Raw genomic sequence first — 25,307 nt, forward strand, 5'->3', positions numbered from 1 at the left:
TAGTAGAGCTCCATGAAGTCCATGCACGTTGTGCACTGTCTTCATCAGCCCCGCGGAACTTTGGCACCGCCATTCAATTCAATTCAATGCAATACGGGATCATGTGAATAGAGGAGATTAGAGCTCCAATTAATCTTTAGTTAGATGTGATATTTTTTCTATTGGGTTAATTTCATTGAAGGATCAGAGATGTGACATCATATTAAAAATGAGGTCCAAATAAATTGAACTCGTCAGCACCAAAATACACGCTAGAAAATGTGAAGTTGGTACATAGTCATTGTAATGGGATAGATAGAAAGTTACTTGGCGACAAAAAAGAAAAAGCCACACTTGGAAAACTACGAACCATGCACGGTGACCATAAGGTTAATAATGCCAGCGACAAAAGATCAGAACTCGCTGACCATAAGGATCAACGACTAATTAAATTGACTTTTAGAAAATAATCCAATATTCGAAAAACAGAATATTCAAGGTTATGAGCTCTAGATCCATACATACTTGGGCCTGTCGGTTAACAAAATTACTTGATGGTTATTCAAATATATGACTATACTTAATGATTATTTTAAAATAATAACCATTAAATATTGTCTTTCAGAACTTCAAGAGGGTTAAAGTTGGAAACTCCTACTTAACGATTGACTCATAATAACCGTAAGTAAGAGTCCTCTTATTTAACAGTTAATCACCTCTTATTTAACAGTTAATCACTGTCAAGTAAAACGTCCTTTAATATATAACACCATCTTATCTGACCGTTAAAAAACATCAAATAAGGCAAAAAAAAAAAAAAACTGTCAAGTATTTTTGCTTAATTTTAGGATTTGTAGAATATTTCTGTATTTAATTCTAGGGTGCCTTAATATATTTGCTTTGTATACCTTTTATTGAATAAGAAATGCTATCATTTTGTCTTCTCTCTGTGTTTTTCTTTTCTCTTTAGTTATGTCTTCGCTACTACATTTCTACCTCTCTTCTCTTCCCCTCCTTGTTCTGCATCATATCAGTGCTATTATTTCATAAACTGTTATACAAAAGATTTGAGCTCAATAAGACTTACCTTGCATTAAAGAGAGAAGTGGGAGAGGAAGAAGACTTCGCTTGTCACTTTAATTTTTTTTAAAAAAAATTGAAATATTGCTAAAAAATCATGATGGAGATTGGGATTGAAAGAAATCGGTATGGCTGTGTCAGAATTTATTGCATTAAATTAAAGATATTTCATCCTGTCATTAATATAAGAGAAAAAAAATTAATCTTTGCCCTATGTGAAAAACATAAACTAATTCTAACTCATTAATTTGATTTTTTGAATTAATTAAAATAATTTATTAATATAAACGAGAGAGTAACATTTACTCCCTCCAAACCCTAGTAAAAGTTTTCTAGAATATTTGCTTAATCCAAAATATGGGACATTAGTTAGTTGTTATATATTTTTTTTCAATTATACCCTTACTTTATTGAGTAATTAATGAGAATATCTTGAATAAGTCAAATGTTATATTTAGTACTTTTTAGGGCACAATTAAAAAGATTTAATAATTATTAGAAAATTAATATTTTGATCAACTTTTTTGAAAAAAAGTAAATTAGTTAATAATGACTTATTCATGACTTAAGAGAGCTAATTTGAGTATTTTTAGAACATTAAATTAGCACTTGTTTTTATTAAAAATATTTATAAGAGGATATAATTTTAGTGTTATGAAATGCAAGGGGATAAAAGTCTTAGATCCCAATTTATACTTGAAGTTTGAGAATCATTTGCTTTTCTTTATTTTTCTAATTTTAACATAATTTTCAAAATCAACTTATCCATCTAATTGTGTTTTTCTAAACTTAATTGAATTTGTTGAGTCTTTTGCTTGATAACTCTTTTTTTAAAAAAATCTTGATGTAAATGATATTTTACTTACACTTTATTACTTATCATGACTCGTGGACTTACAAAGAGCGCAATAAATACCACTATTTCTAAAATCAATTATTAACATAAAATCATGTTTTTTCTAACATCCAAACACTCATACATGCCAACATTAATTACACACCCCAAATTGTGATTATCTCATAAGAAGCTATTACTTGCTTCTTAACTACACTTTCTTAAAAATTTATCCAAAAATTATATAAAATTTATTTTATAAATCGTGGTTTTTTTTTTACATTAGTTGGCATCTAATTTATAAATGAATGTGTTTTTTACATTAGTTGTAAATTTTTGAAGTGGGGACTCGTAAATTTTAAAAGAAGACTTATATATAAATTATCACACACTATATATTTTAATTTATAGCTTAACTAATGTTAAAAAAAATTATTTGTAAATTTTGAATATACTAGTTGAGTTGAAAATTTTTGAAGGAGGACTTACAATTTCTTTTAAGAAGACTTATAATTTAGTACACTATTTTAATTTATAACTAGTTTGAAAAATATATTTACCTATAAATCTCATATGACGATTAAAAACCGTCAAATAAGATCAAAAATAATCATCAAGTATTTTCATTTTATTTTAGGGTTTGTTGAGCATTCCTTTATCTAATCCTAGAATTAAAGTTAAGGTCTATATATAGTGCCTTAACACATTTTTTTTTTGTATGCCTTTTATTGAATAAGAAATGCTATCATTTTATCTTCTCTCTTTGTATTTCTTTTTTCTCTCTAATTATCTTTCTATACTATATTTCTATCTCTTTTCTCTTCTCTTCTCCTTTTTTCCCTCCCCAAACATCAGTGCTTTTATTTTATAAACTGTTACACAAAAGATCAGAGCTCAATTAGACTAACTCCCTGCAATCCGATCATATTTATAAGGTAAAGAGAGATAATTTTTTTTGTCTTATTTATAAATCATATCATTAAATTTTTATTACAAATTACCCATTTTACCCATTTTACCCTTCATTACTGAATGTTGGAAAGAGAAAATATATTATTAAAATATACATATTTAATAGGGTTAAAGTTGAGATCTTTTTAAATTTTTAAATAAAGTTAATGAGTTTTAAGGTTTTTATTAATTTTAGCAAAATATATTAAAACTAACTTATAAATAAGATTAAAATACGTTGCATATTTTATGGGAAGTGGGAGAGGAAGAAGTCTTCGCTGGTCAACTTTAATTTTCTTTAACAAAGTGAAATATTGCTTAGAAAAGAATTAATCATGATGGAAAAAGGGATTGAGAGAAATTGGTATAGTTGTGTCAGATTTTATTGAATTACATTAAAGATATTCCATTTGGTCATTAATGCAAGGCAAGATTAATTAATTTTATGTTTATTAAAAAATGTTAATTATGTTCTTAAAATTCTAATATACATACATACATACATATATATATATATATATATTCAATTTTAACCTTCGTCTACAATTAATAATAGTAATAAATTGTTTGTTGTCTAAGAATTCAAATCATAATAAATAAATAAGAGTAAAATTAAAAAATAAAATTAATTAAAATTAAATGGCAAAAATACCGAACAACATTTTTCTCAAGGAATGCCCAGTTAAGCGAACAAAGGTAAAGGTAAAGGAATACTTATGAACTTATTTTATTATGTGCAATCTTTTCTACCCTGTTAAATTTTCCTGACATCTTAACTGTTAAATTCTGATGCACACACAACCACATAATTCTCCCAATTAATTCGAAAATGATGAAATCTCCCAAGTCAAGACAATTGTTTCTCCGTGGAAAGATGAAACAACGGAAAAGTAAAGCGCAAAAACATATATTTTATTTTGTTATTTAGTATGTTCCAACTCACGTGATGAGAAAAAGTCATAGCAATGTGAACCCCACGAATTAATTGAATGCCTTCCTGTTGTTGCTGTCAAAATCGCAGACACAGTGCAACCCAAAAAAAAAATTTGACAATTAAGGACCTTTTATGGGTATTAATGATCATAAAATTTTGAAATCTCAATTAAAAATTATGGGATAAAAAATATAGTTTGTTTTAAATATCCTTAAGAACAAAAAAAATTCAATTATGTTGAAATCTCAATTATGTTGTTCGCATGATATGCGTTAGCAATTTTTTCACGTCGGGTTAGTAAATTTTCAAGTGGCGTTAGTGAATTTCACCTTATGTTAGTGGATCCCAATTTAGACAAGTCACTTTTTATTAAACAATTAATTTTTAAGTGGAATTTCATTTTATCACCATATATGTTAGACATTTTTTTAAGTCGGGTTAGTGAATTCTCAAATAGCATTTTTTGTTAAACAATCGATTCTGAAGTGGAATTTCATGTTTTCATAATATATGTTAGAAATTTTTTTAAGTCAGGATAGTAAATTCTCAAGTGGTGCTTTTTGGTAAACAATCAATTCTTAAGTGGGGTTTAATATTTTTACAGCATAAGTTAGTAATTTTTTAAAGTTGAATTAGCAAATCTCCAACGTTAGTGAATCTCATCTCACGTTGGTGAATCTCAGGGACATTTAAGATAAACTATATTTTTTTATCTCAATTAAGAACCATGATCTTTAATTGAGATTTTAAAATTTTATAATCCTTAATTATGATTAATATTCTTAAAGGGTCCTTCATAAATGAAGTAGAAATATAGTTGTGAAAACAATTATAAAAATTATAAGATATTATATATTTTGGATCAAATATGACTTCTAAAAAATGCTTTACATTATTATCCCGAGGAAGTATTCCAAAGTCTCTAAAGAAGCAAAACGTATACAACAATTACCAAATTAAATTAAGAAAAGGGATCTTTCTTATTACACAAATTACAATGTCCAAGAAATTCTAGTTCTAATATTGGACTTAATTTCTTTGGTAGACAAGATCGAAATAATGCTGGTTCCCAACAAGAGCATCTTCTACTCATAGATTAGCATTTATCCAAATCATAGCATCATCGAACCTCCTATTGGACTAATCTCAAGTGAAAAATAAATGCTTAATTTCATCATCTCATTTTATAACATTAGACAGCACGCAACGAACCGATGAATCAATCTGATAATTAAAAAAATGCCAACCTTTCTTTTGTAAGCAACCTGTGATCAACCATAAAATGAAGGAATGCTTTGGTACATTAAATCATAAGTGCCCCACAAAAGGGATATTTGCATGAATCTATACAATATGTTGTCCTTATAACCACAAAACATTTAATAATTTTTGGTAGTATTTAATAAAAGTAAAAAGATAAAGATGAATATAAAAAACATTAAATTGTCAAATAAATAGGATTAAATTTAATTTTTTTCTATCTTATAAATAGGATTAGAAGAGTACTGCTATATAAAATGTTATACAAAAGCTTGGAGTTTTTTCTTCCAATCATCAAACTGTCTTTCAACTGTATTTCTTTTGGTTCTGGAATTTAATATTCCATGTTTGTAAATATGTCAAGTATTGCATTATATTTAGCATTTTGATTTAGGTAGATTCTGAATGGTTAGGATTATTCTTTTTTTTCTTTTTTGAATAATACTAAAACATATGCATTATATTCTTGTTTATAGGTGAATCACTTTTAACATATTTTACAAAAATTAATACAAATTTTAAAATTTGTCAATTTTATCTAAAATTTTAATAAAGTTCTTTATCCTTATTAAATACACATACATATACACATTTTAATGACGTATTTTCTCTCACTAATCTTTAATAAGAAGTAAAAAATTTTAATAAAAATTTAATGATATAAAATAAATGAAAAAAATTATTTTCTATCCTTTTTGTGTTTGCTCTCTTTTTCTTTTTTGAGTAGTACTAAAACATATGAATTTATAACCAACCATGTTACAAACTCTCAAGTTCAAAACCAGGGGAGGATCCCTAATCATTCTCCAACCCTTATACAAGTGTTGGAGGATGATCAAAAATACAAAATTTATCACAAAGAATAAAATGCAATTTAGCCAATCAAATTCGTAGCCTCAACACAGTTTGAAAGAATCTAGACATTCCTGAAACCACAATTTCAGTGCAGGTTAAGCCCCTGAAAAATAGCAAATATTTCCGTTATGGCCGGTGGAATGGAAATGAGTTTACACGCGGAATTACAATTGATACTATCTTGAGTCAGTGAAATCTGATTTGCCCACGTCCTCACGAAATCAATTGTCCTGGCTAAAGCAAAAGGTCCAAGTCAATTGATTTTGTTTGCTTGTGTTTTATGACAATTTTCCAGGTCGGCACGATAAATTCGGAGTACAGTGCCGCTTAACGATGTACGGAGAATTAAAAGCTGGTGAGACATCTCATTGCCTCAGTGATTCAGGAACGACTGTGTCATAGTGAATCATGTGAGAGCACCAGAGCAGTCCAAATATCTGTAGGTTAAATAAAAGATAAAAAGTAACATGTTTTAAAATTAAAAATTAATTCTAAATGATATAAATTAAACAAAATGCTAAAGTAATATCATAAAATGTACGTAAAAATTCATTATATTTCTTTTATAATTTATTACCCCTCTAAATATTAAAAACTTAAATTACATATTTTATTTTAAAATTTATTTCATTCGTGCATAATGAATTTTAAAATATAAACAACATGTAGTTAAAAATTGATGATCCTAGGCATTTTAATTAATGTTAATCATGTAAAAAGCTTGTTTTATTTTTTGAATTTCTTATTTGGGTACACATTGAAAATATAAATAATATATAATATACTAATATTATTTTATCTTTCAGCGTGCAATTTAAAATTTAATTTGGATATGTGAACAAAATTATTGATTTTGTTATCCCGCGAAAATTAAAAATTTTAACAACGCATACATTAGGGCTAATTTCAACCATATATAAATAAAAAAAACATCTAACCTAATTTCATTAAATTTTTTAATAATTTAAAACTAAAAAGCTAAAATAAATTTTAAAACAACAAACTATTGTTCAAACTTTAAAGTTTATGATATAGGCATGTGAAAAATATTTATAAAAAAAACATCCAATTTCTACATTGAATATTGTCTAAGCTAGCCATGTACAGAAAATTGAAGGCTAGTGAGAGAGTGAGACAGCTCATTGATTAGAAAGGACTGGGCCATGAGATGAGAATACGCCAAGTCTTTGTACAATCCCCATTCAATTTCGATAACCACCAAAAGACTTAAAAAATGTGTGATATTTTTAATTAAATTTTATTTTTAAATAAAATAATTATTTATTTTTAATTAAGTTTATCTTTTTATATTCATCCTTATTAAATACCTTATAATAAATATAAAATTATTAATAATAGAGATATTTTTGAAAAAAGATAATAATTACACTTCAAAAGACTAAAAATGCCTTATATTTTTTAACATCCAATTTCTCAAAAAATACCTTATATTTTTTAACAAATGGAGTATATATTTGTGATTCAGAGAGAATAATAAATTTTTAACTTTACCCTTATTAAATAATACTCTTTCTAAATTACAATATTTATTATCATTAACTAATTTAGTTTATTAAAAATATTAGTTTAAACTTTATTTTTCTAAAGGTGTGCACATCTTTTCATTTATGCCCTTGAACTTTCCTAATAATACATGCATAGTCTTTGGATATATATGAAGTATTTAAAGACAAGGAATTAAAAAAAACCAAGGGTATAAATGCGAAAAAACATTAAAAAATTTTAATATTATATATTTTAGATCAAGGGATACTTTTAAAAAATGACTTATATTCTAGTCTAAAGGAAGTATATATTCTTTATTAACATACTTTGTCTCATTAATATTTATAGAGAATAAAAAAAATTATAATAAAAATTAATGATGTAATTTATAAATAAAAATAAAAATATTTTTTTCTTTATCTTATAAACAATATAAGAGAGAATATATCCTTATAGGCCCAAAAGATGAATTTAGAAATCCAAACGCCAAATTGTCAATTTTGCTAACATTTCTTATTTTTCACTCCCTCCAGCCTCATTAGGACATAGGGAGAGAAGATTTTTTTTTTTAATCTTATTCATAAGTCACTTTATTCAATTTTTATTACAACATTTCTCTTTTACCTTTTATTAAATATTGGATAGAGAAATTATATTATTGAAGTATACATATTTAATGGGGGTAAAGTTAAGAATTTATTAAATTTTTAGATTAAGTTAATGAATTTTAAATTTTTTCTTGATTTTAATTAAATATATTGATGGTACTTATAAATATGACTAAAGTTGTACTTTAAAAAAAAATTAAACTCCTCGCCCATTTATTCCCATGAACTGAATTATATTTTCTTTTATGCCTTTGTAAGACTTTTTTTTTTTTTTTTGGAATACAAATGGCAAGCCAAAGCTTGAGAGAAACAGAAATAAAAAAAACCTAATGGCTAAGAGCATAAGCTCATATCACTGGCCATAATTTTTTGACAAAAAGTCCTGTGTAATGAAGTATTTTTTTAGCTTTATTTATAAATTATTTTTAACATATTTTATCAAAATTAATGAAAATCTCAAATATTATAAATTCTACTTGCCTTAAAATTTAAAAGTTTCGACCTCTACTTCTTAATAAAGATAAAAAAATATTTTTAATAATTTTTTCTAATATTTAAAAAGGATAAAAAGATAAAAATGAACATAAAAAATAATATCCAATAAATAAGATTAAATTTAATTTTTTTTATTTTATAAATAAAATTAGAGGAGTAGATTTAAAACGTTATACAAAAGATTGGAGTTTTTCCATGCAATCATCAAACTGTCTTTCAACTGCGTTTCTTCTCTGGCATTTAATATTCCATGTTTGTAAATATGTCAAGTTTTGCATTATATGTAGCATTTTGATTTAGGCAATTCTGTAGGGTTAGGATTATATTTTAATGTATATTATCTTATTTTATTTATAAATCACTTTTAACATATTTTACAGGAATTAATAAAAAAATTTAAAAATTACTAATTATGTCGAAAAAATTAATAAATTTCTTTTTTCTTATTAGATACACACACCTTAATAATGTAATTTCAAGCTGTTTGCTATTTTGAATCAGTGGAATCTGATTTCCCCAAGTCCTTATGAAGTCGATTGTTCTGGCTAAAGCAAAGGTCCGAGTCAATTGATTTTGTTTGCTTGTATTTTATGACAATATTACCCTTCCTTTTATTTAGTGCTACTGCACAGACGCCAAAGAAGCTAAGGAAACTTTCAGGTTGGCACCATAAATATTTCCAGATTTAAATTCTTTGAAATTGAGATTGATAAATTTATATAAAATTTTTCTTTTTTTTTAAAGAGAAGATTTTATTTATAAATTCATGAAATTTGCACAAATCAAAGTCAATTTGTTTTAAAGGCGGGTGGTGAGCCAGCTCATTGATTAGAAACGACTGGGTCATGAAAGATCAATCCAATTCTTTCAGTATTCTGTACAGTGATTGCTGTCTGCTTTCATCCCCTGCTCCGTATCGCAGTCCCCATTCAATTTAATATAGGAAAAAAAAAAATTACCCAACCTTATAATTTTTCTTAATTGTTATCGATGTAGTTTACTTCTTTTAATCAAATCTTTATAATTTGATTCCTTGAATATCTTAATCTCATAAGATTAAAATTATTAATGAAAGATTAACCTTTCTAAAATAAAATTACTTTTAAATTTTTTATAAAATTTGATTTAATACTTTTTAATAAAAAAATTGATAAATATGTACTGGTAATTACTTTGAATTTTCTTGAGGACTTATCTGACATGCTTTTTTGTACAATTACATTCTTGAGCTAAACAAAATAATAAAGCATAGATACTAGTACTTAAATAGAAGTTGTTAATAACAGACATATAATTATTAATATAGAAAGTATAGTTTTTAATTTAGTTAGGCAATAACAAGTATATTTTTTATATTAACAACTTTAACTTATTATGATTAACAACTAATATTAACAACACAGCTCGTCATAATTTCAATTTAATCCTGCAATAATAATTATATTTTTTATATTAGCAACTTTAGCCTAGATTTTAACAACTACGTTTTTTATTATTTTGTAAAGAGTTGGAGATATAATTTTGAAAAAAAATGACAAGATGAAAACATTATGACAAAAAAAAACATTATTACCCTTCCTTTTAGCAAGAATGGCATTAAGGGTCTTAAAAACAGACTTTATTATAATTTAGACCTAAATGAATCTGATATTGCTCTGCAGGCCTTGAGACCCTTATTGCCAATTTTCTTGAGACCAAAAGTATGATTTTACCCTTTGTTTGATTTGAATTCAGAACCTGCATGAACTCTCAAAATAACGAAATAGATCATGCACTATATAATATCCACTATGCATAATACGATGTCCATGTGTGCTGAACAAAAAATTCATACATTTTCAGTATTTTACTAGCCTAGGCTATAACAAAATGATGTTAGGCAGACCATGCATGACACAACATCCACTATACACAAGACAATGTCCACGCATGCTCAATAAAAAGTCTATGTATTTTTAATATTAAGAAGGATAATTACATCATAAATGAATAATTTCATGTTGGTATTAGCCTAGGTATTAAAACAAGTACCAACATGAAATTTGACAAAATATTTCAAGTTTGATATATACAAAAAGTTAGCCACTATGTTAAAAATATCTAACAGTTGCTTCTCCATATACAAACAAAAAACATTTGTGATTCTCACTTACCCAAAAAATATTATTTGAAAATGTTTTCATATACATAATTATAGTTGCTTGTGTACACCAAAGAAGTACAATGTAACCACATCTTATGCTGGGTTAGGATTCTTGCATGTCTTACGACTGTGTCTGGCCTTCCCACATTTTGAACAATGATAAATCTTCTTATCTTGAAAGACTCTATCTTCCTTGTTCGTGACTTTCCAGGAGGATGGCTAGTTAAAGACGGTTGTAAGAAAAAAAGTTTGTGATATATTCTTATCTGAAAGTCCATGTGATTTCAATTTATCATTATGTTAGGTTTAACAAAATACTAAAGTTAGGCAAATAATACATAACACAATATTCACTATGCACAATATAAGGTTCATTTATTCTCAACTAAAAGTCCACTTTATCAGTAGGATAGGCTTGACAAAATACACAAGTAAGCAAACAATGTACAACATAATATCCACTATGCATAACATGAGGTTCATATATTCTCAACTAAAAGTTCATGCGATTCTACTTTATCAGTATGCTAGGCTTAACAAAATGCACAAATAGGTAAACAATGCATAACACAATATTCACTATGCACAATATAAGGTTCATTTATTCTCAACTAAAAGTCTATAAGATTCTACTTTATCAGTAGGCTAGGCTTGACAAAATGCAGAAGTCACTACTACAGAATATATCTTTAGGAGCGGGTATTCAGGAGCGCTTCTTTAAAAAGTGCTCTAAAATGTGAATGCGGAATTTACTGGAGCGCTTTTCTAAATAAGCGCTCCTGTATGTCAGGGCTTCTCAATAAGATAACGCTCCTAATTAATATAAATAAAATATTGTAAAAAATTTAAAAAGACCTTCGGGAGCGCTCATAGTTAAGTGCTCCGGAAGATGAGCTCTTTCGGAGCGCTCATGGAATGAGCGCTCCGAAAGAGCTCATCTTTCGGAGCGCTCTTGGAATAAGCGCTCCGAAAGAGTTGATCTTTTATTTCTCTGCCTCTCATCAGTTTTCTTTTCCCTATTCATGAGTTTCTTTCAAACCTCTCTCTCATTTGCTGAGGTTGTGCGTTCCCAACGAGTTCCAGATCGTCACTGTTTCAGTCTATCTTCTATCGCTGTTCGCTGTTCCAGATCGTCGTCCGCCGCTGTTCGCTGTTCCAGATCATCGTTCGCCACTGTTCGCTGTTCCAAATCGTCGTCCACTACTATTTGTTGTTCCAGATTAGTGTTTGTCACTGTTCGTTCATTTCTGTGTCGACATGTCTCGCCATCTGTCTCTGTTTTTGCACTGTTGTCGCCGTCACCGCCATCTCCTGCATCACTATTCCAGATCTGCATGGCTGTTCCAGATCTGCGTCGCTGTTGTACACCGAAGGAAGCGATGCCGTGAAGACCTCCGTTGCAGCCGTGTGTCATTGCTGTACAGCTAAGGAAGCAACGCTGCAAAGACCTCCGCTACTGTCGTGAAGACTTCCGTTTTCTGCCGTGAAGACTACGCTGTGAAGGTATTTTTTTTAATAATTAATTTATAATGTAATATATTGATATATTTATATATATTTGAGAATAAATTTTATATATATTTTTTTAATAATCAATATTATAGATAATATATGAATTGGAGTTATTTATATTACAATTATGGAGTATTTGTAGTTGATAGTTAGATTAAAGTTGAGAAACCTACTTGAACATTTTTATTTTATTTATGAAATATACTTTTAAGGGAGATTATTGTTATTAATTAAATTACAATTGATTGACAGAATTTAGATGCATTATGCTACTAAATTTTTATTTGGATGAATTAATTTTTTTAGTTTAAATGTATTGTGTTGTGAAATTTGATTGTTTGATCATTTGGGAGGTTCTTCTTTTAAGGAAGATGTTATTGAATTTTTTTTATAGAAATCTAAGTCTTTTGTTTATTGAATTTTGATAATTATATTAGTGATATGGATCATAAGTGGATGTCGGCTAATCAACTATCTAGAGAATATTGGGATGGTGTGGATGAATTCATTGAATTTGCATTTTGTTGTGATCAATACCCCCTGGAGTCATTTGTCTTTGTTTGAAATGTTGCTATGGAAAAAGAGTAAAGCCAATAGAATTGAAAGATCATTTAATCTATAATGGGATTGATCCAACTTATACTTGTTGGACCATGCATGGGGAGACAAGGAATAATGCAAATGATTGGAGGGATAGTGCGAGCTACTCAACATTTGATCGTGATAGTGGGAAATATGATGTTGACCGTCTTGATGAAATGATTCATATATATAACTTCATCGCTGAAGTATTTTAAATTAAGTTAGAATTTATTTCTACCATATTTTGATAATGACATCTTTTATTGTTTTATAGGTACCTACACAATTACAAGGTTGGGAGTGTTGATATTATTTTTAAATTAGTTTTTGATATTATGATTTGCCATTGTTAAAGAGATGTAAAAGGAAAAATTTTAAAAAATCTGATTTAAAAAAAAATTAAAGTAATATACGGGAGTGCTCTTCCAGAAAGCGCTCCTATATGGTTCATACGGGAGCGCTCTTTATAAAAGCGCTCCGGTATGGTTGCATACGGGAGCGCTCTTGTAGAGAGCGCTCCCGTATGTGATGTGTGGGAGATCCCTTACGGGAGCGCTTTTCGAAAAGCGCTCCCGTATAGCGTATATACAGGAGCGCTTTTTTTAAGTTCTCCTATACATTTCGGAGCGTTCGATACGAGAGCGCTTCAAAAACACTCCCTAAAGTAAAAAAAAAGCGCTCCTGTAAACTTATTTTGTAGTAGTGAGTAAGCAAACAATGCACAATACAATATCCACTATGCACACCTTAAGATTCATATATTCTCAACGAAAAGTCCATATGATTCTACTTTATCAGTAGGCTAGGCTTAACAAAATGCACAAATAGACAAACAATGCATAACATAATATCCATTATGCATAATATAAGGTTCATTTATTCTCAACTAAAAGTCCATAAGATTTTACTTTATCAGTAGACTAGGCTTGACAAAATGCGCAAGTAAGCAAACAATGCACAACACAATATCCACCATGCACAACACAATCTTCATATATGTTAAACTAAAAGTCCATGTGTGTCCACTTTATCAGTTGGCTAGGCTTAACAAAAAGTTTCTCAAGTTTATGAACAATAAAAAGTCTATATATAACATGACAAGGTCCATTTATTAACAACACAATGTCCATCTATTTCACATGATTTGTGTGATTAAACTAAACATTTGAAAAAGTTTCTCAAGTTTATGAAGAACAAAAAGTTCGTATATAACATGAAAGTATCCATTTGCTGACAACACAATGTCCATATATTTACAATACAAGGTTTGTCGATATGATACACATAAATATCCGCACAAGTTAATTACAAAGTTTGCACAACGTAAACTCCATAAATAACAACATAAATTTCATAAACAACATCTACACCAGAACATTTATATCAGTTGCAGAAAAATATGTATTAAAAACAACAAAAAGTCCATAAATAATAACTTGTTTTCATTAAATGAACGTGAATGCGTACATTATGATTAGATAAAATTGATATGGCTTAAACTCTCTCTATATCCTTTTTTGACAAAATAAAACTGATAATGGCAGATGCAGCACTTGATCCATTCTTTCCACACTATGGTGGATCGTTTCAAGAAGCTGGTTGGCGTGAGAGGAATGTAATTGGACGAATGCCTGATCGTCTTCTCCATACCCATCTAGATAAAAGTGGATCACCCACTCATACCTGTTGAACGAAAAGGCTTCAAATGAGAGAAAGAAGGAAGAAGGAGGAAGGAGGAAGAAGAAGAGAGGGAATAGAGAAGTATGGTGGGGAGGAAAATGAATTTGGTTATTGTATCAGTGTTGAAAGAGGAAGAGAGAGAAGGAAGAGGGAGGAAGAACAGAGGGAGAAGAAGAAATTTTCGTTCAACAGCTGGTTATGAGAGGGACAAATTGGTCATTTCACCAGAAAATATAATTGCAAATGAGGCCTTTAGGCTCACAGAATAATTTCAAAATCTATTAGGCCTTATCTATAAAATTCTTACTTTTAAAGGTCTTTAGTGCCATTCTCCCTTCCTTTATTTGGCACCACTATATATACATTATACACGCAAGCTAGAGAACCTAAAGAAAATTCCAGGTTGGCACGATAACTTCAGGGTGAAATTTCAATAAGTCAAAGTCAATTTGTTTCCTGGTGCCGCTCCTCTCTAAGGACAACGTCTGGGATACGATGTATGGAAAATTAAAGGCCGGTGAGACAGCTCATTGCATCATTGGTTTAGAAACGACTAGGCCATCATGAGAGAACTACAGCGGTCCAAATCTCTGTAGGTTAAAAATATAAAAAATATATAACATATTTTAAATTTAAAAGTTAATTCTAAAATGATATAAATTAAACAGTATGTAAAATAATATCATAAAATGTTCGTAAAAATTCATTATATTCTCTTTTATAATTTATTACCTCTCTAAATATAAAAAACTTAAATTACATATTTTATTTTAAAATTTATTACATTCGTGCATATTAAAAAAACATTATTACCCTTCCTTTTATTTAACATTACTATTAACTTTATCTTAAAATTTAACGAGTTTTTACCTTTACCCCTAATAAATATTTTTAAATCTCATTACTAATATTTTTATTCAAAGCATTTAATAAGGGTAAAAATGTAAAAAAAGCATTAAAAATTGACAAGTACCTTATAAATAATCAAATTTTTTTTTCTTTTTCTGTCTTGTAAATAGGATTAGAGGAGTATACATAATACATACAAGCTAAAGAAAATTCCAAGTTTGTCCCTCCAAGGACATCCAATAAAATTGGAAAGATGTCGAGAAGATTAGCATGACCCTTACACAAGGACGACACGCACAAATCAAGAAAGAAAATTCTAGGTTGGCATGATAAATTTAGAGTGAAATTTGTGTAAGTCAAATATGATGGCATCAACTAACATGCATTTAGGCTTTTAAATCTTTTATTCATTTTCTATATGATATGAGACCTTGATTTAATTTATGTTAAATTTTAAAGTTAAATTATAATGTTAAATATTATAATATTGAATAATATTATTTTTTAGAAGAACAACATTAAATTATAATATTAACTTTTTTATTTTTTTAAAATCAAATTTTTAGGCCCGACCTTGAACCTTTTCAATAAAGGTTGGGCCTCAAAATTTAAAAAATGGGCTTCAAGGCTTAGGCCCTTAAGGGCTAGGCCCTAAAGGGTTGGGCCTGCCCATATTTTCATCTCTACTAAGATATTTTATATAAGTGTCTTAATTATAATTAAAATTTTAATGTATTATTTTTTTTAAAAAAGTTATGTAATAAATAAAATAGGGATATAGTTGTAAAAATAATTATAAAAATTATTAGATGATGTATATTTTAGATCAAGTATGGCTTTAAAAAATGCCCTATATTATAGTTTGGAGGAAGTATTCCAAGGTCTTTAAAGAGGGCAATACATACACAACAACTACGAAATTAAAATTAAGAACAAGGGATCTTTCTTGCACAATAAATTACAATCTCCAAGAAATTCTAGTTCTATTGGAATTAATTTCTTAACCGGACAAGATTGAAATAATGCTTGTTGCCAACAAGAGTATCTTCTACTCATAGATTAGCATTTGTCCAATTCATAGCACCATTAAACCTCCTTTTAATTTGAACCAATCTCAAGTGAAGAACAAATGTTTCATCGTCTCATTTCTTTTAACATTAGTTCTGATGATTAAAAAGATGCCAACCTCTCTTTCGCAAGGAACCTGTGATCAACGATAAGCAACCTGTACATTAAATCATAAGTGCCCCACGAAAGGGATATTAGGCTAACAATACTTCCTAGTTCCTACTCATATAAATTAAGCCCGCCCTCCAACTCCCAAACACAACTTGATCACTACAATACAGCAAAGATAGCGTCTCCATAGAATTCAACAGATCACATGGAGAGGGCGCATCAATGGATTCTATGGTTCGCCTTTATCCAACTTTTGCTTATGCTAGATGGAAGGAAACTCTTCACCAGCGACGTTAACGCTCACGATGGTAAGCTAAGCACACAAATTATTAGCTACAGCTTATTTTACACTTGGTCAACAAGCTTTCTATCAATATGAAACAAACTATGTTTTTTGTAGTTCTGCAATAAATCTAAATTTGTGTCAACTTTTGCGCACACAGATTGGATAAGCATCGACTGTGGAGCAAGCATTGGATACACTGACCCAGAAACAGAAATCTCGTATCAGACGGACACAGGCTTCGTAGAAACGGGAGAAATTAATATGGTGGCAGCTGAAGAAAGATTTGACGTAGATTTTCCTTATTTTGGGAGACAACTAAAGACACTGAGGAGTTTCCCAAAAGGAAAAAGAAATTGCTACACCCTAAATCCAAAACAGGGCAAAAACAGCAATTACCTCGTTAGAGCTTTCTTCGCTTATGGAAATTATGATGGCAAAAATAAAACTCCAACTTTTGACTTGTACCTCGGCGTCAATTATTGGACAAATGTTAATCCGGGAGATGGCTATCAAAAAACAGAAATTATCCATACTCCCACAACTGACACCATACATGTTTGCCTTCTTAAGACTTCCGAAGACATACCTATCATTTCTACATTGGAAATACGACCTCTCCACAATGATATTTATCTAACTCCATCCCCTTCTCAATCACTATTAGTCCTTGATGAGAGAATTGATGTTGGCTCCATTCCGTCGACTTCAACCCTGTTCAGAAGGTGATTCTAACTTTATATTATCTAGCTTGTGTATTTTCATGTTTTAATTTCCTAATGTGCTGAAGATATTCTCAAATTCATTCATCTAATAATGTTGCAAGCATATAGATTTCGAGATGACATCTATGATCGTGTGTGGCGTGTGGACGATATTTTTGAAGATGAAGGTTGGCAACGGTTCAATAGATCTGTCGATATTGATCGCAGAAGCATAAATGATTCTTATAAATTACCGCTAAATGTGATGTTATCTGCAACCCAACCATTGAATCTCTCCGCTCCTTTATACCTTGACTATGACTCTTTCTGGACCGAGCCAACTGAAAGATCTTTCAGATATTTTGTCTACTTTCACTTTGTTGAAATTGAGCGGCTTCCCCATGGAAAGAAGAGAGTCATCGATGTTACTGTTAATGATGAATATATCCTCCGAGAGAGAACTCTTGAATACTTGAAGCCGGTGGCGGTTACTGATGTTACGAAACAAGACGGTCTTAGTTTTAGCATAAGTGCAACAGCAGAATCTGATCCTCCTCCAATTCTTAATGCCCTTGAGGTTTATAAGTTAATATCAGAGCTAGCATCCCCAACTAACCAAAAAGATGGTATGTATACATATATGCATATGTATTCTTCGATCAACTGTTTTGTGAGTGGGTGTGTGTGAAAACAGTAGTAGATGAGAACCTATTTATTGTTTTTGAAAATAGTGGATGCCATTTTGGACATTAAAAACACATACAAAATAGTAGATTGTCAAGGTGACCCATGTGTTCCGGTGAACCATGCTTGGGAGAGACTTAAGTGCAGTTATGGCATTGATTACTCCAACGCAAGGATCACCTCACTGTAAGTATTTCATTTCTTGAATTAAAGTACATATTCCTTAAAGGATTACGAACTAGAGATCGATCAGTTCCACTCATTCAAGAATGTTGCAATGTTTGACACTTAAATGTAAATTAAAACAGGCTTGTCTCAGTTGACCAATAAAAAAGGCTTGTCTGGGGTCAAGCTGATGTTATTTCAAATGTATCAAATACTATTAATTAAGCTATATATTTCACAAAACTTCATAATCTCATGCCTTACTAAGTATATATTAATAATGATCACAAGCAGAAACATGAGCTCGTGCAAGTTAACAGGACAAATAGTTGCTTCATTTTCACAACTCATGGAGTTGGAGTCCTTGTAAGTATAAGATGAGTTAATTGATTAGAACAAAAATATTTAGTATAAGAATTTTGTCATCTAAAATATTGTTTTGTTGTAGGGATTTATCAAGTAATGACTTGTCAGGACCAGTACCTGAATTTCTAGCTGAATTACCAAAGTTGAGAATCCTGTAAGTTTTCATATAGATGCTATACAATAACTTGAGGATCACATGATAATTAATTGAATGCATTTCACAATGTTTTTTTGCAGTAATTTGAGTGGCAACAGGCTCGAGGGTTCAATTCCCAAGGCTCTTAAAGAAAAGTCTGATTTGGAAATGAGGTTTCTCATCTTGATATGTCCTCTAGTTGCTCAGCCATGACTGTCCCTTTTTTCTTGAATTAAAATAAAACCAGTTGATCAATTTTTTTTTTTGGTGATAATATAGTTTCACTGTTTCTTGACTCTTTTATTTTAGGGTACCGGAAAAGATTCATAATTAAGCATTTCATGAAACTAAATAAAGCTACAAAGTTATTTGTAAGAGGCTGACTAATTATTTGACTTATCTTCCAGTTTGGACGGTAATCCCAGCCTATGTTTGAAGCAACCATGCAGAAAGCAAAAGTTCCTTATTCCACTTATAGCATCTGTTTCGATTTTGACGGTTCTAATTATCTTGATTTCTCTTGGAATTTGGGTGTTCAAAATGAAAAAACTGAAAGGTATATGCTATACCCACAAAATACTTCTTGTTTGTATTATTATTATTATTATTATGTGCATTATAACTTGTTTTTTAGCAGCAAGCAAAAAATAAAATAAAAAATAAACTTAATAGATGAAATATATTTATTATGCCACTGAATTAAAAAATATAAAGCATAAGTATTTATAATTATTAATAATAATAAGAATAAAATAGACATATATTTATACACACGTACTTTCGAGGAAAGAGATACAATCATTGTCCTTCAAGGTAATCAAACAAGCCCTGATACCTTGTAAACTTTCCTTATTAATATTTATAATTATAGCACTCCCAACTGGCATTTCCGATTGTCCTTATTAATATTTGCAGTGGATTCTACCGTCTCAACAAAGCAAGCATCAGAACCAAGAAATCGTGCTTTTTCTTATTCCGACGTCCTTGAGATGACAAATAACTTACAAAACTTGATTGGAGAAGGTGGATTTGGAAAAGTTTATTTAGGAACCCTTAAGAATAGCACTCAAGTTGCAGTGAAGTTACTTTCTCATTTATCAGTGCAAGGTCATAGAGAATTTCGATCAGAGGTGAAGGCGAAATCTAATCTAATAGTCTTTATTATTTTCTTTAATTTACTCTTGGTTGCCTTATTTATTTGTTAGATATTTATTTAGAAACATAATTTGCTCTGTATTAGTTCTTTAATTATCATATAAATGATAAAGTTAAATTTGTATTGCAGGTAGAACTTTTGATGGTGATTCATCACAGACACTTAGTTTCTCTGATTGGATATTGCGAACAAAGAGGCGTCAGGGCATTAATATATGAATATATGGTTAATGGGAACCTCCACCATCATTTATCAAGTAGATAATCTCTATTTCTAGAGCCTGATTACACAAATATCAAATTCTAAATATTTAGCATTTAATTTCATAGCAATCTAACCAATATATCAGTATTAAAATATCTATAATAAAATTTATAACATCCGTAATAAATACTGTGATTTTTTTCTTAAATGTCAAGGAATACACAATAAAATATATCTATTAATATATTAGGGTAAAAAATGTATGGTAAATTGGTTCTTTTTAATAAATTACCATATATTTACTATTTATTTTATTTCCTTGGATTGTATATATAAATTTCAAAGCTAAGATGCTTATTTGTTTCCAATTAAATCAAGACATATAAAATCATTTATTGATTATTTGTTTTATAACAAACTCTAGTTATTAATATTATTAACATATTAAAGTCTTCTTGTCTTGATTTAATCAGACAAAAGTAATATTAAGTATATAAGTCTTATTCTACATTGACTGGATTTAAGTGCAAATAAAAAAATATTTTTTAGGAAAACAATTTAATAATAAGTAATTTTTGTTATAAGCTATGAAGAGTGCATCTTATTTTAAGCCCCGTATATATGTAATGCATAGCAAAATGTACCTGATTGTTATGAACTTGTACTGTACACTTGCTATTCTTTTCTTGTTACTTATTTGCTATTCATTATATATATATTGTATTAGACTTGTGTATGAATTTCAATGATGTTCACAGACGAATAAAAATTTACCTAATCATTCTCACCAAACAAACATGAGAAAATATATGATGAGCCATTTTGATGATAACGACAGCAAACAAGCATACATGCATTTTCCAGCCACAAATACAATATTTGGAGTTCATTATTGCATTGAAAAACTTTTGAGGGCATATGTGAAAGAAATCTAATCATACTGATTCTACAGGTAATAAAGGAGGTGGTTTGAAATGGAAAGATAGGCTTCAAATTGCATTGGATGCAGCGTATGGTAAGGAAAATTATGTATATTAACGTATTGTAGGATTCTTTCAAGCTATACAGAAAAATTGACATATTTTAAATAAATTGTATATGATATTCTAATTCTATGAAAAACAAATAATTTACATTTACTAACAATTTCGTTTTCAAATGACTTAAAATACTAATTAAAAATTATATTGTACATTCTTTACGAATTGCGCAAACTGGAATTTGGATTCATTCTTCTCTGACATTAGTCTTGGCAACACAAATATATATAATTTGGTCATGCATAAAATGATTGCAGGATTGGATTATTTGCATAATGGTTGTAAGCCTGCAATTGTGCATAGAGACCTTAAGGCCTCCAACATTTTGCTAGACAAAAATATGAAAGCTAAGATTGCTGATTTTGGATTGTCTAGAGCTTTTGCAAATGATATTGATAGTCATGTTTCAACTCGTCCGGCTGGGACATTTGGTTACCTTGATCCTCAGAGTATTTTTATTTATAGAATATATATTTTCTTATCAACACATTGTTATAGTGTGATCCACATAATCGAGTCTACCTAATAGAATAAGCATGGTTATTATTGTTGTAGTATATTTTCTCATCAGTTAAGAAGCCCATCAAATCAGTTTAAGATTGCAAATAAGATAATGAATTCATTTCAAAGAGAATTGTAATGAACACTAATTTAAATTGGAGTACGAATTAACCTCAGTTTAGTACATCAACTAAAGTTTTCTTTAGGAAAAACTCTAATAGCGACGAAGAACATTCTCTCACTGAAATAAACTAATTCTTTTGAATCTTTCTAGCTCAATTTGGATGTATGATTGAATACAAATATATTAATAGAGAGATATTTGAGATATAACAATTATTCTTTTTCCTTTTAACAGATTTCAAAATTCTGGAAACCTTACAAAAGGGAGCGATGTTTATAGTTTCGGAATAATTTTGCTAGAACTTGTGACCGGAAAACCAGCAGCAAAGAGACAACGAAACAATACCTTCATTCTCCTACTTGAATGGGTCGCCCCTAAACTTGATAGCAAGGATAATATCCAGTCCATTGTTGATCCAAGGTTACAAGGACATTACAGTGATGATTCTGCTTGGAAATTTCTTGAGATTGCCATGTCATGCACTGCACCGTTGGCAAGTCAGAGGCCTGATATAAGTCAAGTTGTCGTTGAACTAAGGGAATGTTTGGCAATGGAAACAAGCATGGAAGAGACCAGTCACAACACCAATTCAAGCAGTTCATTGGATAAGAGTGTTTTGCAATATGATTCAAGCTTTAGTGCTCCATATGCTAGATAGAAATCCTTTTTTTATTCGTGCATATAATGGGAGTGTGTGTAATAGCAAGAACAATAGGTTGTGTTGTACTTGCTTTTTACTCAAATTGTGAACAATGTTGATGTAATAAATCATCTTTAATTATCTTTAATGCTAAATCACTACCACTATGTTATATATGTTGATTAGTTTTATTAGAACATTTTCACCTTTAAATATTAGTGCTCAAAGTAAGCTCAAGTTTTCGTCATATATATCTCACCAATTAATATTGACAGGAGGGATGAGCAGAAATTAAAAAGTGAAAGGAGGGGGTGCGAGGAAAAAAAAAGGGTTAGGTATTGTAATTAGATCATAAGAAAATTCGTGCATAATATTATTTATACTTCATGGAGATGCTAGTGCAATATCATGTGCTTTGACTTACCTAGAGTGATTTTTGGTAATCATGATTTAGTTGTGATCAACATCCACGTTCAAGATAGTTTGATACATATTTATTCATATTCAACATCATCATTATGTATTGTACGTTTCCTTGAGAGGTAATTTTTATTAAGACCATGGAATTAATAATCATTCATGTATAATGATATTTGTGTTAAATGCTTTCCATGCCATGCATGGGGGAGTTCATAACAAATGATAAATCATATTTTTGTTTTGTGTAAGTGATATATTTGATTCATATGAGCAATACAAAGAGCATTTTTCATCATTGAGAAAATTGCAGAATTTAATGTAAGTTTTTTTAATGCAATTTATTTATTGATGCTTTTTGTAAATTTTCCTTTCATTTTATATTTAAAGAAGTTCATTTTTTTTAGTTCCTTCATATTTATAGCATTGTAAATGCAATGATATGGTTAGATACTTATAATGATCATATTTATGTAACATTTATTTTTTAAACTCTTTTATTTGAGTATAATATAAATGCATGTTTTCTGGGCATTATGGGGGAGTAAATTTTTAGGGTAGAAAGAGATTTTTTATTTTGTTCTTTTTCAAAGTTACATTGTTAAATTTTTATCAAAAAAATCCTCCTTTTTCATGGCTTCCATTGAATGTTGGAAAGATAAAATGTACTGTTAAAATATGTTTATTTAATGATGATAAAGTTAAAAAAAATATTAAATTTTTGGGTCAAGTTAATGTGTTGTAATATTTTTCTTGATTTCAATAAAGCATATTGAAAATGACTTATAAATAAAATTAAAACAGTATTTTCTTGAGTAAATTTTATTGTCCCATTTTGACAGTCTTAAACGGTCATTAGTTGATCTCACTATGTTTACGTGGCATACCAGGAGAGCATCCACCTCATTTTTTACTTCAGTGGCAATGCCTATGTGGCATCCAAAATGAGAAGCTTCTGCAAAAGGTCGGGAAGAAGATTCAACGAAGGAGAAGATGAATACTATCATCAGGTATAAAAGCAAAAATAGATTGATCTATGGCAAAACTAAATCAGAAAGTTAAATCCACCAATACACATACACTAGCTCATCCAGAAATAGATTTAGGTCCCGTTGTTAAAAAAAAAAAAGAATGGAACAGATTAAAAAAATAAAAGTAAAAATATGATGATCAAAATATAAAAGGATACAAGTGAACTATATTTATAAGGGAGAATAGAAATTTAGTTTATAAGGTTGAGATTCATGATCCATGAGTTTTTTGAAGGTTGTGATAATTCTCACATTTATAACATATAGTATTAAGTTTTATTATATTTATCATAAAAAAAGAGTAATTTAGTTTATTTTTATTTTAATTTTTTCAATTCATTTAATTTTCATTCTTTCTATAAAATTTTAGAGGCTTAGATGTTTCATTCCCTCTATCACATAATCATTGTCATGCCCTAACATGCTTGCCATGTTCAAACCACGTGCTCCCTTCCATTCTTGGGGCTCAAGATGCCCAATAACTTTAGGAGAAACAGTTAACCAAATTACCCCCTTTCTCTTCAAAGTATCAATATTTTTTTCACTAATTTTAATTAAAAATATAAATAATTTAGCACATGTAAATTTTTTTCATTTTATTTTTTATATTTATTAACTTAAATCATTATGTTAATTTATTTATAATTTATTATAAAGTACATTGGTAATTAAGATTAAGAGTAAAAAAATAAAATATGTTTTTATAAAAATGAAGATTTTATTGATATGTGAATTTTTTAAAAATTACTTGTATTTTGAACAGTAAAATATGAAACTGTCAAACAAAAATTTATTTAAGTTAAAAAAACATGTTTTGGAAATTACATGCTGACTCAAAAGACCTCAAAAGTCGATTTGAGTCAAAGCCTGAAGAATCATTGATGTAAGCTTTGCCGTGTATGAGGACAAGAACTTCACGAACAACTATTCCAAAGGCCAGAATATTTCGTGAACTTCACGAACAACTAGCGATTCATTGTTTAAATAATCCCCTCTCTTTATATATAAGATATTTTTAATCAAATCACATAAATTAATAAAATTGGTTATCTACTTAAAAGAACAATAATATTTTAATTTTGTCCCTAATTATTGTAAATAAAAAAATAAATTTATTTTTTTAAAGTAAATTTATGAGTACTTTTCTTTTTTCCCTTTTCCTTTTCTAATATAATAAAGATATAATGGTCTATTTATTAAAAAATATGCTAACAACCTTGTATATTTAGGAGGGAAATGGTTTTAGAAAACGTATATGTCAAAATTGGATGATGATGCTTTGTTTTTAAAAGATTGAGGACAACATAGGCCTTTTCTTTAATTAATGATATCATATGTCCTTGGCATGATATTTCAAGGATAAATTTGTACCTTAACCTAATTTTAAAATAAATTTTTGTTGTTTATT

General features: G+C 29.0%; 1 protein-coding gene and 1 non-coding gene across 2 annotated transcripts; both read left to right on the plus strand.

Moving 5' to 3' along the window:
- Positions 1–14,277: 14,277 nt before the first annotated feature.
- Positions 14,278–22,469, plus strand: LOC129289896 (probable LRR receptor-like serine/threonine-protein kinase At1g05700). The gene is made up of 14 exons (XM_054926652.1): positions 14,278–14,355; positions 16,715–16,756; positions 16,849–17,456; positions 17,565–18,061; positions 18,167–18,305; positions 18,579–18,650; positions 18,733–18,804; positions 18,888–18,959; positions 19,194–19,342; positions 19,702–19,916; positions 20,072–20,198; positions 21,099–21,161; positions 21,444–21,637; positions 22,047–22,469. Exons 1-14 carry the CDS (start codon positions 14,278–14,280, stop codon positions 22,467–22,469), a joined length of 2,751 nt encoding a protein of 916 aa, XP_054782627.1.
- Positions 15,490–15,592, plus strand: LOC129291895 (U6 spliceosomal RNA). Its single transcript, XR_008588792.1, has one exon. It is a non-coding gene; the product is annotated as a U6 spliceosomal RNA (small nuclear RNA).
- Positions 22,470–25,307: the final 2,838 nt, after the last annotated feature.

This window comes from Prosopis cineraria, unplaced genomic scaffold (genome assembly GCF_029017545.1).
Source record: "Prosopis cineraria cultivar Desert tree isolate PC_DT_omini unplaced genomic scaffold, ASM2901754v1 PC13, whole genome shotgun sequence".
Classification (NCBI taxonomy): Eukaryota; Viridiplantae; Streptophyta; class Magnoliopsida; order Fabales; family Fabaceae; genus Prosopis; species Prosopis cineraria.